General features: G+C 42.0%; 1 protein-coding gene across 34 annotated transcripts in view; it reads right to left on the bottom strand.

Annotated features, from left to right (window-relative positions):
• EPB41L3 (erythrocyte membrane protein band 4.1 like 3) overlaps positions 1-16185 on the bottom strand; it is a 96502-nt gene that overhangs the window by 6721 nt on the left and 73596 nt on the right. For 7 of the 34 annotated variants that reach the window (XM_054815702.1, XM_054815708.1, XM_054815707.1 and 4 more), the window contains exons 13-19: positions 12698-13264; positions 8588-8641; positions 6666-6701; positions 6432-6497; positions 5760-5951; positions 2488-2562; positions 1969-2070 (exon numbers count right to left, since the gene is read on the bottom strand). In XM_054815702.1, coding sequence (XP_054671677.1) covers positions 1969-2070; positions 2488-2562; positions 5760-5951; positions 6432-6497; positions 6666-6701; positions 8588-8641; positions 12698-13264 — 1092 coding nt within the window. Of the gene's footprint in view, positions 1-6; positions 1239-1968; positions 2071-2487; positions 2563-5759; positions 5952-6431; positions 6498-6665; positions 6702-8587; positions 8642-12697; positions 13265-16185 lie in introns of those variants that run through there. The other 27 variants (XM_054815734.1, XM_054815731.1, XM_054815732.1 and 24 more) reach the window with 16 other exon arrangements.

The raw sequence follows: 16185 nt of genomic DNA on the forward strand, positions 1-16185 counted from the left end.
AATGTAGAGTCATACACAGCAGAAAGGCAGACCCACATGCACAGACATATTAATTGCCAAAACCGGAGGCAGAGACGGAGGAAAGGGAGAGAAGGTTGCGGGGGCACGGAGAGGTTGGAAACAGAGAAAGAATGGGAAAATAAATCAGAGCAAATTCATAATGGCTGTAGTAAGCAATAGTTACGAAGCATAGTTGTTAGCGTTGGCATTTTGCTGGTTCAAGCAAACCTTTTTTCTCCTTTTATTAACAAGCCACAGCAGCAATACTACATTTCAGTAACATGGATCTTTAAATAAACCGGAAAGGTTGAAAGCCTTATATTATGTCTGCTTCAGACTGTGGGACGGATTCAAAGTATGAGGGGAAAAAAAAATAAGCTGGGTTGGCTGCTGTCAACATAAAGCCAGGCAGCAAGAGAACCGAAAGGTAGGGTGGTGTGAGGGGATTGCCTAAAAGAAGTCATGCTTTAATCTTTAAACCGTGGCACGAAGTCAAAGCCACTTGTTACCACTACTTTTGATGCAGACGACTCGGTAACATAGTGAGCAGTAGCAATGGTAAATGGCTGTTCTCTGGAATATCTCCACTCAGACAGGCTCTTATCTCTCCGGGCAAATGCCCCTGCTTTTACAGCTTCACTGCCAAGGTGTTTTTCTGCTTTGCCAAGCTGCAAGCTTCCCAGTGTACCATGTAACTGCAAATCCTGGTCCGTCTTTAGGGTCTTTTTCAAACTCTCCTCTTCAGGACTTTGCAACTGAGATTCTGCTTCCTTTACGGGTGTCAGAGAGTCGGACAGCTTTCTTTTCGTGCTCGGCACGTCGGATCCCCGCCTGGCTTTCTCATCAGTGACAGGCTCGAGGATTTCATACTCGGCCGCTACCGGAATGATTTTCACAGATTCTTGCACTTCCCTTGCCATTTTTTGCAAAGCTTCTACTGAAGGCTGTACTGCTTTCTCACCCTCTTTAGCTTTACTTGTCATGGTTACAATTTTCCCGGATACAGTATCATAGGACTTTCCTAGGGTGAACATTTTCTGCTTATTCTCCTCTTTGGATTGTATTTCACTTTCCAAGTCCTCAAAGCTCTGCATTAGAATGGTACTGGATTTTAATATCTCAGGTGGAAAGGCAGTCTTACTGCTCACAGTCACTACTTTGTATGCCAGATTTTTTTTCGATTCATCATCAACTACCTCAGAGGGTATTTTGTCTATAATAACCCAATCCTCAGTGCCCTATATTTGAGATATAAAAGCTAAATTAGAATATCTGAAGGTTTATCTGTACTTCAGGAGCACTAAAGTATGAAGACTTTTAAGAAAGCAATGCTGCCTCTTCTGAAAGCACAGAATAACTTTTACCATTGTACCTCTTGGAGCAGTTACCAAACAAACAGAATCACCTTAGGCAAAGGATGATTTCCTTGCATATTCCCTCCCCTCAGAGGCCCACGGAATGTGGACACAAAACATTACTTTTGCCACACTATTTCTGTATTAATTTGAAGCAAAGCAGCATTTTAGTGCATCATTTAAAACGATGACTGAAATAATCCTGAGGTTAAAAATCATATATCGCAATGGTTCATAATGCTGCAGTCAAAACCAAATTATAAAAATGGGGCAAATAAGCCCATTCGACTGTTCCCCAGTTGTCACAAACACAGTGTTGATGAAGTTTTAGAATAGTATGCACTTGTGCGTAGCTGAATTTCCTCATTTCCATTAGAATAACATCAACCCCCTTCAGGTTTGTTTAAATTGAGCAGTACAACACAGTAAACGCCATACTACTACAGATTCCGAGGGGAACTTAATGCAGCATCTTTTTTCCTCCTTATGCAAATACGGTATGCAATTTGTTTTGACTATGCAATCAGCATCCAGTTATTTGACTTTAAGACTGTAACTTCTGTATTTAACTAAGCAAATGTGGTAGTTTAAAAGCGAATGAATTAAAAATAACCTCTAGGGATGATGGGATACTTTTCTGGATAATGATTTGATGAGAAGTAACCAAAGTGCCAGCAGATTCTCCTTCCTGCAGCTTCTTCTCTATCACACTTGGCTAATAGAAAAACCAATAAGAATACAAAGTTCACCATCACTCAGCATAATCTAAATTCACTTGACAGTATAAAGGAAATTAATTCTAATGACAGAAGTGCTCCATTCACCATAACGTTCTCAGTGAGGCTTATGCTGGAAATGCATGCACAACTGCAAACAGCACCCACAAACAGCACCGTGCAAGTAGATTTCTAACTGGCAGAGATATCAGTCTCTATTAGGAAGCCATAAGCTCTGGAAGGGACTCATTCCTCAGAATTTGGGCCCCAGATTACATCTCTCTCTGAAACTTATGAAATAATAATAATAAAAAATTAAAAAAAAGCGGGGCTTGGAAAGGAAAAAAAGATAATAAAATAATAAATCATCGCCAGCCTATCTGACTGCATTTCAAGAAAGCATTATTTGTTTTTACCTGCAATTCAAGGAATGTAGTACCTCCCTTCTGCAAAATTATGAGTTTTTCTGATTTTTCTCTTTCTTCTTTGGTCTAATGTCAGGGGAATAAATGGTTTTAGTAAATGGAGGGCATAAAGTCCACTATACTTTACAATAGCTCATCATATTTCTCTACTCTAGAAACTATTAATTGCATGGTAAATTAGGAAACAGAATTGCACAGAATAATTTTACAGCAAAGAGGTTTCCAGTAAGAAGTGAGATCAGTGTCTCTCTGTGACGAATGCAAAGACGACACGAGCATATCATTTGCATAGCAGGGAAAACGGCAAATTGAGTAACACCAGGTGCGGATGCACTATGTTCATTTCATCTTATATTACTCATTTAACCGTGCCTGGTGCCAACTTCCATGGCTTCCATCAATAGCCTAGAACATGCCCCTCCACCTTCACCCTGGGCTCAGCTCCTTCCCGACTTTGCAGCCTTCCCCGCTGAAGCAGGCAGCAGGCGTGCCCTGCAAAGGTTTCGGCTCTCCTTTTCTCCTTACAGGTATAAGAGGTCTCAGAGTCTTGGTCCCATGCAGGAACCTAACCGTTGCTGTATTATCCTCTGTAGTGTGACACCAAAAATCCTCCTCACCTTTATCTCCTCTCTGCCTTCCCAATGCTGTGAGAAGGAGAAGAGTATCTCTGCAACTTGAAAAACTGGGACAGTTTTAAATGCTGGTAAAGCTCAATTTCCTAAAGCACCATTCCTAGTGTACCGCTTTAAATATGTATATTCCATGTTCTCAAGAAGAAAGGCACACGTTTAAAGAAAGATACAAAACTCTAGAAACCTGAGAGAGAACAGGAGAAACGGCTCATCCGCCTGACTGCAATGAGATGCATAACTTCTTTATTTCTTAAGTGTTGGTTTAATCCAATCCAGGTCAGACTAACCATTGTCAAGGAGTTTGTTAATATGATAACTTTCATGTTCTGCAGCTATCTGGCCACCATTATGGCAGATATTTAAAACTGTATTTTTCGTAACCGAAGAAAACCGAAGTATTTCCCCTATTATTGTATGAAACCAACTGGTGACTAGGCAGGCTTACAGTCAAACTGACGGAACGCACGCAGGTGCCAAATGCTCACAGTACACCTTCTGCAAGGGCGTATTTTCCCTTCTGTTCTTGTTTTATTATAGTAAAGAGCTACAGGTAACAGCACTGAAAATATTTTTGAAGTGGATATGCTAAGTTAAATGTGTAACTTCTTTGACTAGAAGAACCAACTACATAACACAGCTCTATGTGCTCTCTATCCTGACGGCCTCCTCATTTCTTAGCAGACATGAAGGTGCTGATTTTGACCTCTATGTGACTTCATTTCTTCCCTAACAAATTCCTCTCTCAGCAGGACATGTGAACTGAAACCATCCCGCTTAGCTGCACCAAAAAGGATGGTCAGATGTTATCCACAGCAGGGGTCCTTCAGTGCTGGAAGTCACCTCAGAGTTAGGCTCCGATGGCTCAAATCCACTCGCATTTTTCCACAGAAACACCTTCATTGCAATGAGATTCTGTGGAACTGCTGTAGTTTATGTAGATGCATATAAGATATAGCAACTGGACATTGCTTTTGAGCAAGTCCTTTTCTTCCAGCAAGAGAAGAGGTACCAGCTAAGGATATCTCTTGCCCTTTTCCTTTCCAAATGAATGTTTAAATTTGGATGTGTTTCCTCAGGGTAAAGCCTACATAACTGTGTAACGCTTTGTTACCGCTTGTGTGTTTTAATTAAAAATTAAGTTTCTAAAGTAACAGACATGAAATGAAGTGAGGGGATAATAAACTTGCTTCACCTGCATTCCTCTGATTCAGGCTTGGCTAGCCAACCACTCCCTTTTCAGCAGTTCCTTCCATCTTTAATATGTTAAATGCATTCAGTTTATTACACTGACAATTTTACTTTTAAGAAAGAAATCCCATATTTTCAACTACAACCAAACATGGTTGTAGAATCTGCGATGATTCCTGAACAAGGCAGCAGAAGCAACATTAAGACTCCTCAGCGCTCTCTCCAGACGGTAAGCTTTGGGCACCAAGTCTGCTTTTTTGGTATTTTAATCCAACTTGGGTATAATGTGGGAGAAGAGGAGCTGGGGACTTTTTCTTGGCAACATCCCTTTCCCTAGGAGGAGAAGTTGACGTGTGCCATCTGCTCGTCTCCGGTGATTCCCTTCTCCAGAGAGCTGTGGGTCTGCAATGCCAACCTCTAAAGGTGGGAAAGCAGAAGACTCTTCTGAATTATACTTTCCTGCCAATTTTTGCTGAGTTCCTTACAATATTGCATTAGTGCTGGCGGGGACAGAAGCAAATTTTATGACCATTTATTGGTCTGTAACGCTAAAAACAAGTGGTAACCATAAAGATGATTCCTGTGAGACAGAAACCAGATACCCATCAACAGTAGAATAAAAATCTTCATGCAGACCACACAAGCATACCTCTTTTTGCTCCACTGGATTTAAACCAAGACCCTCTGCTTTTTTTTGAAGATCTATGTATTTCAAGGCAACATGAATGTTACATTGTTACCTCTACATCTCATTATCTACCCACAAACTAAATAAAAGGCATCTTTTTAATTGGCAAGTTTCTTGCAAACATTTCAAGACTGCACAGTGAGCAAGATTTTTTTCATGTATGCACACTGCATGAAAATGCACACGCTTAGCAATCTGTGTTGGGTCTTCAACAAAACGGTATTCAGCAGACTACAGCAACTATCGATTCCCTTATGGCACTGGCCAACCAGGTCTAATTATCATCATTAGTTCTTCGTTGCCTTCAAAGACTGAGAGAGTTCTGCCCTTTGCTCTATTGTCTTGTCAAGCTTCGTACCCCCGTCCGTCCCGCTACACTGCTGCTCCCGACCAGTCACCATTAGTTAAATTTTCTCTCCATCACCTTCATGGTTTCTTTCACGCATGGCTGGACTTCCTCAAGCTCACCAAACCTGTAAGGAAGCCTGTGTTTTGCACTCTTAGAGAGACCCAATTCTGCCATGCAGCTTACAGTGAATTTCATACTCTAACTATATATACATATATATATATGTATATATAAAAGGTATCTACTCTTTCTTGCATGTTTGCTGCTACAGCCCGAGTCCTGATAAAAAGGGAGCACCTGCAAGTGGGGAATGGCCTCTTAACTACGGCTTCTAAATCTAGTGAGAGCTATCATAAGTAAAAACGAATAGACAAATACGTAATGAAGCCTTTCAGCTCACGCTGACCTCTTCAGGCACTAGTGGTTCAATCATAGGAGCTTCCTCCTGCCTTGCGGCAAGGCGAACGGGAGATGTGGAAAGCCTCTTCTCCCACTCGTTAGACACAGCCGTTTCTGTGGAGGTTTCCAAGAAGGTGCGTTTCAGCTCACTTATATTGGTCTGATGTTTCATCAGATCTTCCTGGGTTTTGTCTAGGTCCTGGACAGTTTTAAAAGAATAGAGCAGTTTGTAATACATCCTAAGCCAACCAAGTTTTAGAGCCAAAACACACAACTCAGTTAGTAAAGAGGGAGGTAACATCTCAGGGAGCCGGGGAGCACAGCACTAACACAAGACTCTGTGAAAATGTGGCATTTTGAAAGATAACAGCATAGCATATCTCATACAAGTGAGTATAAATGTACTCTTAAAGAGCTTAACTGTATCGCTGTAATTTACACCTGATAAAGAGGCTTCTAACAAACATACATATGCGCGTGGACGCACACACACATACGCGCACGCATATATATATTTATAGCACGAGTTAGAGGAGTCATCATAATCTGAGAAAAAAAAATCTATTTAATTTATTAGCAGGTGGGAATACACAGTTCATGCATCATAGTGCAGATTCACAGTTTATCACTAAAACTAACACACATGTACGTACATGCACTGGTATATACCAATACCAACCTCTAACATAAGATTACTATGTTTGACATACACATTTTCACCCTGTATTCGCTTAATCAGACTATTCTGAAAGAAGTGAAAAAAGAAAGGGAAAAGTAAGGGACACAGTATTGAAAGGATACAAAATGCTGTTTCTACACATTTCTTCACAGAGAACCGACAATGACATGCTGAGAGAGGTGAACACCTCCAACAGTGATACTTGAGCAACATCCGGGCCTTTCGTTTCTGTACCTGTGCCTTTAGATCTCCGTCCTCCTCTTGATCCGACTGCCAGCATGAGAGAGATTGGAAAACAACACCTTACCCACCGGTATGACCGAAGGCTTTACAAAAATTGCTGAGAGGTACACGCTAGGTTAAGGTCACATTTTCTCTACGCTAAGGGCTTAAGGAGAAGGAGCAGACCCACCGGTTGGCTTTGCACGGTTCTCCTAACTCAGAGCAAGCCTCCACTTTTCAAACCTGTAAACTGTGAATGACGGAAGAGTAAACATTTTCCTTTTAGAATTATCATTGGTGCGTCCCACGTTCATAGATCTCTATTTAGGGAGCAGCAACTGGACCTTCTCACTGAGATTGCGGCTGCTTTGGCACCGACTGGCAACAGCAAATTCTTTGGAAGTCTGTAATCCCAGAGTTTAAACATCTCTTGGGCCACAGGCAAAGCTTCGTGTTAACTCACCAGGGTTAAACAGCCTGCAACGCTTTCCACAGAATGAAGCACGTTTTATTTGCTAAAAGTGCTATTTCCCTAACCTCAGTCCCCTTCTGTATTTCCATAATCTTATTTCATGTTTAGTCTGAATATATTCTTTCAGGATCTATCATCTGCAGTGGTGGTCTTCTGGAATCGCACACATTTCAGCTCAAATTCACTTCAGCTCACGCTTTCCAAAGCAATGCAATACGGACTGCCAAAGCAGCCCCCTTTCTGAGGGCTGAATTTTCAGATGGCAAGTATACCACACTTTCTGAAAAATCGGGTATCCATAAGGAAAACTGAAGTTCACGTTATCTTTTCCCCTAAAATAAAGATGGCAGCTAGGGAGATTATCGCATGTTTTTGATTAACAAACGGCACATTTTAAATGTCACAGGTTTAGGATTATGTTTTACGTTCTGCATGGCTCAAGGCCTGAAGCCAGACAGTGCAAGAGGCACTTCAGAGCATTTTGTGCTCCACACTCATCTCAACAGATTTTATGTTGTTGCTCCATTTGGATTCTTTTAATGCTCGTACCACTATTTTATTGTTAATTTTTCATATAGTCCCAATTAGTCAAATGACCCATGGGAAAATCTTTATCTGTTGACTACTTTATAACTCAGCTCACATCTATTCTATTTATAGCCGAGGCCGAATTGCCCTGACATGTCATACACAGAATTCTTCCTTGATGATAATTTTAACGGTCTGAAATATTAACGACATCCTGCTGAAAACCTACAGTAGTGTTTGTGGTAAGACTCTGTCTTCTACCAGATGTCAGACCAAATTCAGCTCATGTTTGCAGCTGCAGCCATATTAATTATGAAAGCATTATATGCACTTCACTGGAGTCACATAGGGTTGAATTTGCCTGCATGGTCTATATACCATGTTGTAGATATGAGGCTTCTCAGTGCAGAGAAAATACAACAGTGCCTCCTCCGAAGACAATACCTGGACTACCGGAGGCAGTACGTGAAGATGACACGTGAAATTACATTCAAGGAAAACCTCAGATGTTTATGATCTGGAAACACCTTGATTCAGAAAATTTGAAAACTGCTTTTTACTGTCTTCCCCCCGCCCCCCGCCCTCACACGGGCTGCAGATTGTAAAGACAAACAAGCAAACTGAACAGCCCGGGGCACAGCCCGGCCAGCACGACCGTCCCCGGTGACGCTGCCACCGCCCCGCTACCTGCGCAGCAGGGACGCCTTGCTGCACTTCCCTAACCAAACCCAGAGGTAAGAGGAACCCGCAGGGAGCACTGAAAACTCGACTCCCCCCAGCAAAGCTCCCGCACTCGCACGCACATGCACACACGGGCGCGGAGAGGGACCCTGAGCTGCCGCAGGAGACATGCACTTTGGCACTCGGGGTCGGGAAGAGACGAAGGGCAACGCTCTCCCCTTGCCGTAACTGGGTGCCGGCCAACTGTACAAACCTCGGTGGCAGTGGTCTCACCATCAGCTGCAGTATCCGTCTGCTCACTGTCAGTCTATTTGGTTAGACAAGTAACCGGGTCCCGAGAGGAAGGCAGGAATAAAGAATAAACCCAGCTCGTCAGTACACGCGGCTCACACGGGGGAACTGTTAAATTCAACATCCCTGCGAACTGCATTAGCACTGCTTTTCAAACCACGCACAAGTCAAAGAAGCAAAATAAAAATGCTATATTAGTAAACAGAACAGACTCAGAGGAAGACTCGAGGCGTACTGTACACAGTATATGGCTTTACTGGAACAAATTTATAAGCCAAACAAAACATTACTGGAAAAGTATTATTAGAATAGCAAATTTTTTTTTTCTTAAGAAAGCCAGGTGGCTTTAAAAAAAACTGGAAAAAAAAAAAGCTAATATTTTCTAAACAAACTTTTCCTCCCATAATGGTTTTTCAAAGAAAATTATTAATCAAATTTTTCTTCTAGCTAATACAGATTAATGTGGTATTTGACTTTTTATCTAAAGAGGGAAAAGACAATTAAAAAAAAAAAGGCTACTTTAACAGTCACCTGACTTTCAGCCCCTCATTTGTACAGAAGTCGTTCTTGTCTCCACATTTATACACCATGAGGCTGTCTGCATTACCAAGGAGTTCAAATAACCATACCCCCAGCCCATCTACTGTCTGTCTGCGGAGTAATGGTAAGGCTCAGATCCCACTCGGTTCCAATAAAGAGCAGCTGATATTGTTAAAACGATAGTAAAAAGAAAGAAAACCGCCATTAAAAGAATCAAAAATACTTCTCATTCCATTTAAGAATATGGATGAAACCAGGAGAAAAATAAAAGTAACTCCCCCGCCCCGAAAACACTTACTAGGTACGAGTGATAAAATGAAACAAAGCACAGCATTGCACAGACTGATCTATCCCTGCTTTGCTCGACACCGTGAAGAACATTTTAGCGGTGAATGGAAGTGTTGAGATTTAATAAATAGAGAGTCGAATGTAGCATACTGCAGGCTGAGAAGAGAGTTCAGACAACTATTTTTGATGTTATGCAAGCTTATGGAAAACTAGTAAGTAAAGAAAGTGCTCCCTACTGCCCCAGACTGGGACATCCAAGTTGTTTTAACATCAGTGAAAGCTCTGGTTTTGATTAGTGATTTTCTGTGGTCCTTAGATAATCTAAAGTAACCCAGGCAGGTAATTTAAAGCTAGGACAATACATCTCATCCTCAAATCACAGCGCTATGAAACAAGAGAAAAAAGCGACCTACTGGTGGATGGAGTATCAGTCTTAACTTTGAATTTCCCATCTTCTGTCATGTTCTGACAACTGCGATGTTTCATAAAAGTGCTTTTTGGATATTTTTTCATTGCTTTGTTCTCCATCATTCCTTCCTTTGAATAATTTGTATTGCTTGTATGACAGGCAGAAGAATAAGCGGGCATTTTGGACTATTCTGTAAGTGCGCGAATGCAAGTTATATGCAACTTTTCAAGCAATAACCACTCACTAGACAGACTGCTTTTATTTTTAAGTGAAACTGTAATGCCAAAATAGTCTACCTAGCTGGTCACATTGCTTTCACTGAAGTGTTAGAAAATCGTTTCTTTATTAGTGAAGGATCTCACATCTTTATAACATTATAAGCACTTGTAAAGGTATGGCAATATATAAAAAGAAAAATCTATGCATTGTCACTCCTATTTACAAAAAAAGAGAGGAATTAATGAATCTAGGCATTTAGTCAATAGAAATATTAGCTGCTAAGGTACGAACATAGAAGATAATGAAATCTAAGAGGTGAGATTGTGTCTCTGACTGCACGGACTGCCTCTAGATGCACTGCTCAAAGGAGAATGGAGCTCAGCAAGGTATGAGATTGGTTTAGGGTACTAGTTGCAGTACCCTAATTAATCTTCATCACTGGGTGCAATCTTTTGTGAAATGGGGGGGAAAAAAAAGTTTTCTATGTCTATTACCATAACAGCAATGAAATCCTAAATAAGGCATAGAATTCGCTTTATTGCAACATACATGTCTGCTAACAAGCCAATCAACAGCCATGGAGTGAAAGTCAGCATTACTGAGTTACTTGAAATAAAGATCTGGGGTTATTGCAGAGCAGGGAATGGCGAATTAAGGCTCAGCAAGGCAGGTTTCCTCTGGAGTGGAGAGCAAGAAAGGTCGGGCTCAACTCCGAGATGGGCTGTGGTGCACTGAATGAAAGGCAGCTGCCGGTGGGGCTCGTGGACGGGCAAGGGATCGAGCAGAAAGGGAAGGCAGCTATCTCCTGAGATGCTGCAGCTGCACCTCCTCTAATTCGAGATCGTAATTGCTGTGATTTGTTTTGCCAATGTAATGCAGACATGCCCGAGTTTAAAACATATTCACTTTCATGCAATATTTTGAACAAGAAATACCCCCTGGATTAGGCACAAGTCTGTGTTGTCTGCCAGGAAGCACTGCCAGAGTAATCACCCTCATAAAAGAGCGGCACTAAAAAGCCTATTTTATATGTTTTTATGCTCAATACTTCCTAACTTTACTAACAAAAAGAAGCGCTCATTTCTGAAAGAGGAACAGAGCAATGTATTACATAAACACTGCCTCGTTACTGCCTCTGGAGCTGGCACTGTATTAATCCTGTTATTGCTATTAGATTAATCCAAGTGCAGAGCTAATGCAAATTGAGACCTAAATGCTATCTCAAAATGAGGACACGAAATGAGACAGCAACATTTTGGATGCCTTTTATCAGAAACTGCACGTTATTATTTAGTTGTTAGGCATCACAGAGCCAAAAGCATCTAAAGACAATGTTTTTACAAGATAAATTGAGGAGACTTTTGGCTTTCCATAAAAAGGAAATGAAATCCTGTACCAAGTCTTACAAAACCAACAGTGGCGGTTTACACACACGTTTAGATGCACAAGCTGGTTTATTGAGCACAACTACTGCAACAGCATCGACAAGTGGCCAAGACGGCGTTTTACAAACAGCCAACTGGTCTGCGATTATCTGATCTGTGGGGTTGGGGTTTTTTTTACATACAAAGCAAAACTGTATTTTTGCATTTGAAGATGAAGGGGAAAAAGGAAAAAAGAGGGAAAAATGAACCCATTATTTTATTCTGTTGACAAAGAATAACTAGGCACCAGCAAAAACTGACACGCCAGTTACTCTGTTACTTAAACAAGCAGATTCCTTCCCTTCTTCTGGATATATTATCACATCCACGGTTCCCAGAACCACTGTGGACTCCTCTTCTCCTGCAGTTGGTTTATCTGCCTGTGATAACCCTGGTGGCCTGAGGCATCAGTTTTGGCAGTGCTAACTGAACACTGCAAATGGCAAGATGGCCCGCATGGCGTGCTCCCCCAACAGCTGCGGAACAGCTGTCCCAATCTGACCTCTCTCACTGTTACGTTGGATTTAAGCACGGGAAAACAATCTCATCTGCAGCAGAGATGGGATCAAGGCTGAAAATCCAGATCCAGATTTCACTGGAGCAGAAAGTCTTTTTCTGGGCTCGGGCTACAGCTGACAGACTCTTGCAAAAAGTTGAGTCCACCTGAATTTTGAATGTGCTGAAGTTGGTGAGGGTGCCCATTATTACTGGGTAGCTAGTTATATAATGTATATACATACGCATATACGTATATGTAATTATGCAGGAAATTGTACTTAATACCCACTATTTAGATAACTATTCTAACCCTAGCATAAACTGATATGGGGAAGAAAAAGGTCTTGGTCGGTTCAGATACAATACTTCAGAGCTGATCAGTGGCAGTTTGTTTAGTGCAAGTCACTTTGCATCAGCTGACACAGTCCAAACCAAGCCACTTCCACACAGTGTTGTGCCTAACCCTGGGCCCAAAGCTGCACTCCCAACACGAGAAAAAAAATTAAAAAAAGAAGAAAAAAACCAAAAAAACCCAACCCCCAAACAAAAAAATAATCCAAAACACCCCTTCTAACATATCAGCACAGACAGAAATGAGGCTCTGAAAGTAGGACCACTACTGCAGCAATCTAACACTGGTTAGGACTGAAGCACTGAACACGAAAAAGAGTGTGTTCGATGCCGAGGTACACACCTCTTCCTCTGAACTGTCACTCAGGTCATTGGCAAGTGAGGCACTCAAGGAGGCCGCCTTGGGCTCCAGGTAGCAGAGGCACATAGCCAGAGGAAAGGAGAGAGTGAGGGCGTATGGCACTGAGAAAGAGGCAGAGAGCAGAAAGAAAAAAATGAAGAGGAAGCAAGGCACCAGGGAGGGGGAGCGGATGGGAAGGTAGTGCTGCACGCTGGCAGGCAGGAGGTTGGTTTCGGAGAGGTTAGGGAGCGACAGGTAGCCGTCATCATCCAGGAGGGAAGGAAATGACTCTGGAAGTTGCAAGGAGAAGGAAAACAGCGTTCCGCCTTTGCCAGCTTTTTGCTTATAGCCGAAAGCCACGTCCTGCTCGGCGGAGCAAACTCGCCCCTTTCTGTCCGAGTCTGGCTCTGACTCGCTGTGCTTTGAAGCGCTCTCTTTGGGCGCCTCACAACCTACGGACTTTGTTCGAGCGCTCTCCTTGCATCTCCTCCGAAGCTTTGCTGAAGATGCATGGGGGCCAGGCTGCGAGGATGGCGAGGGATGGTGGGAGTCAGTGCCAAGCAAAGATGGCTGGTGACAGGGAAAGAGCAGCAAACAAGGCGCAAAAGCAAAAGGACAAAAAGAAAACTGTAATTAGTTAATTTTCTTCCGTGATGATAAATTATATATATATATATAAAATTATAAACAGTATTTTAACACCACAGATTTCCACTGAGTTAAACGGTGCGTGTTCCCACGCCGCACACCACAGGTATTAGTGAATCAGGGTTACAGCTTACAAAAGGCAACTTCTTGATTCAGCATTTGTCTAGTCATCTGCAGCACGGGATTTACATAAAAACCTTCACGGCCGTATGTGGAGTTTCAGGTGCTGCCAATTTCCATTTACTGATCTGGCTTCAAATCATAAGGAGCCTTCAAACATGAAGTACATGGAGAGCAACAAAAAAACTAGGGAACATATTTCTAATACCAACACTGCTTGTGACAACATTCCTGCAGTCAGGAGGAGACACAGTGGGGGCCAGATGCTTCCCATCTATGCCTTGGACAACCTCAGCAGTAATAATTAAAACCCTAAGGATTTTAAAACTCTAAGTGCCCAAATTCCCAATATTTAAAAAAAATAAAATCTGGATCCTAAACCTAAATAAAACACATTCCGGTTCGGGGGTGGGGCATAAATCCATATGTCAGCTGTTACTGATGGAAAAAAACTGTACTAGCTCGATACCTACGCCAGCAGCCAGCTCCTCAGCATGGCTCCCATCACCACCCAGGCTGGCCTCCACCGGGCGTCCCCACCGCCCTGCCCTCATCTCTGCCCACCACGAGCCGGAGCAGGCAGCGCCGAGGGCTGGTCCCCTCCCAGCAGCACGTTGAAAGAAGGGAATGGAGGGGTTTGGCTAGGCAGACCCTGTGCTCTCTCGCTGGGGATCTGAAAGGCAGGCTGACCAGAGAGAGGTCCGTGCCCCACACCGCCACATCTCCTCATAGCCAAAAAGTGACTCTTTACCCACAGCGAAGAGATAAAAATGTACCCAAGCTTTTGCTGCAAATTTTACTGCAATGCAAAGAATATTGGCTACCAACAAGCAGGATTTACTTTGACAGACGGCTTGTAGGGCACTCAACCAGTCTTTAAGGTCATTCATGGACAAAACGTTGGTAGAAGGAGGGAGGTGATTGAGCAGGAGGGGTGGCCATCACCTAACACGCTCCCTGTGGGCAGCCACGACCGCTCTTTAGAAAGACTACAACCACCATCGGCACCAAAATACTGCAGTACAACACACCTGCCACCGTGCCGATGGATCGGAGACATTTTGGCCAAAGTCAACTATGCGCACTTAGCTGAAGTGGCACGCTGGCTCCATGACCAAACCCTAAGTGCCTGAGCTGCACCCCACATCTCCCCGAGGAGCTACAAAAGGCATTTCAACCCCACTGCCACTCCCAGCTCTCAAGAGCAAAATGCCTTCAAAGCCAAAACAGGATTTGCCTGTAAAAGCTGGTGTCAAATCTGAGGCAACAAGCAGGATCCAAGTTTTACACACAGGTTGCATCAATGCCAGCTACTAAGCCTAATCTTTACTAGGTATAGTAATGGTAGGAATGGGATTTAAGCCCAATATTTAACACAGAAGAGCTCCTCCCTCTCCTCTTAATATTTTGCTTCTCTCTCTTCTCTAACCAGAACAGTTAAAAAAACAATCTATCAGTTCGGACCGTCTGTATTCCTGAATTAAGCAACCAAACCCAAGCCTAACTTCAAACCACTTACAAGTGTCATCTTTATGGGCTTAATGCAGTAAGCTCAAGTCAAAATTTAATGCTGATGGACTCACAAGACTTTATGTGAGCTAAATACACAGAACTTCTCTTTATATTGTCAAGGCAAAAAAGCCAAAGTAAATTTATTCTTTGCTAATACAGACTACTCACTTAGTGCCATCTTTGCAGTGTTAATATTTAGAATAACTTCTGGTACTTAAATAGCTATGAATAAACCAAAGGAAAAATGTCTTAGTGGAAAAGTTGAAAACCTACCTATAAAATTTATATACCCTTAAACAGGAATTTGATTTCAAATTTGTCCTGAGTTTCTTCAGACCCTAATCTCTTTACGATGAATGACAAAGCTGTTAGCAGGTCCAGTGGAAGCAGGACTGAGATCTCTATAGGCTCATAGAACTGAAGCTCTTTATGGGATGGTTTAAACAGAACCCACCTCTTCAGTGTGGGGGGGTGGGTGGTAAAAATCATTCATTTGTGCATGTTTAAAAGTGCCATCAAAATACTCTCCTAAAAATAACTTTGACTATTTCTAGCCATATAGAAGGAACAGATGATCTTCAAAATGCAGCTGATCTCTCCATTGACCTACATTAGCAAACACTTGGAACAGAATTAGTTTCTATTAGATATTTTCCTGCATATTTGATTTTCATCAATGTTTCTCCATGCAGAAACTAAGAGTTTCAAGAAGATCCCAGTTAAATTTTACAGATTTTTTTTAATGCTACGATTACAGTGCACACTTTCAAATGAAAATCTTTTCTCATCGGCAATTTTCAGTAATTCAATTTGTTTCTGATTTTTGGTACCTTAATTGCAAGTCTTTTTTGAGGACTTGATCCTTTACTTATTGTGGCCTTACATGATAAGGCTAGAAGTTCAGGTTCTAACATTTGCACGCCTGACAGTTTCGTGGGTGTAAAGGTATACATCAAGGTTTTTTGTCATAAATGAAGAAGGTAAATCTTACTTGTTTAGCAAATGCATTCCATAGTACACATTTTGAATGATATCCTAGATTCAATATTTCATATTCTGTTTTCTTCTCCTCAATGTAAAAGAAACAGAGGACATTTTACACCCCATCTTTTCTGATTCTATCTTATTTCTCTTCACTGTCAATCTCTGAAATCTCCTCTGTCCCCCTGTTTGATTTACACCGTCTCAATAACTCAGTAGATATAATGCAC

Source organism: Grus americana, chromosome 2 (assembly GCF_028858705.1).
Source record: "Grus americana isolate bGruAme1 chromosome 2, bGruAme1.mat, whole genome shotgun sequence".
NCBI lineage: Eukaryota > Metazoa > Chordata > Aves > Gruiformes > Gruidae > Grus > Grus americana.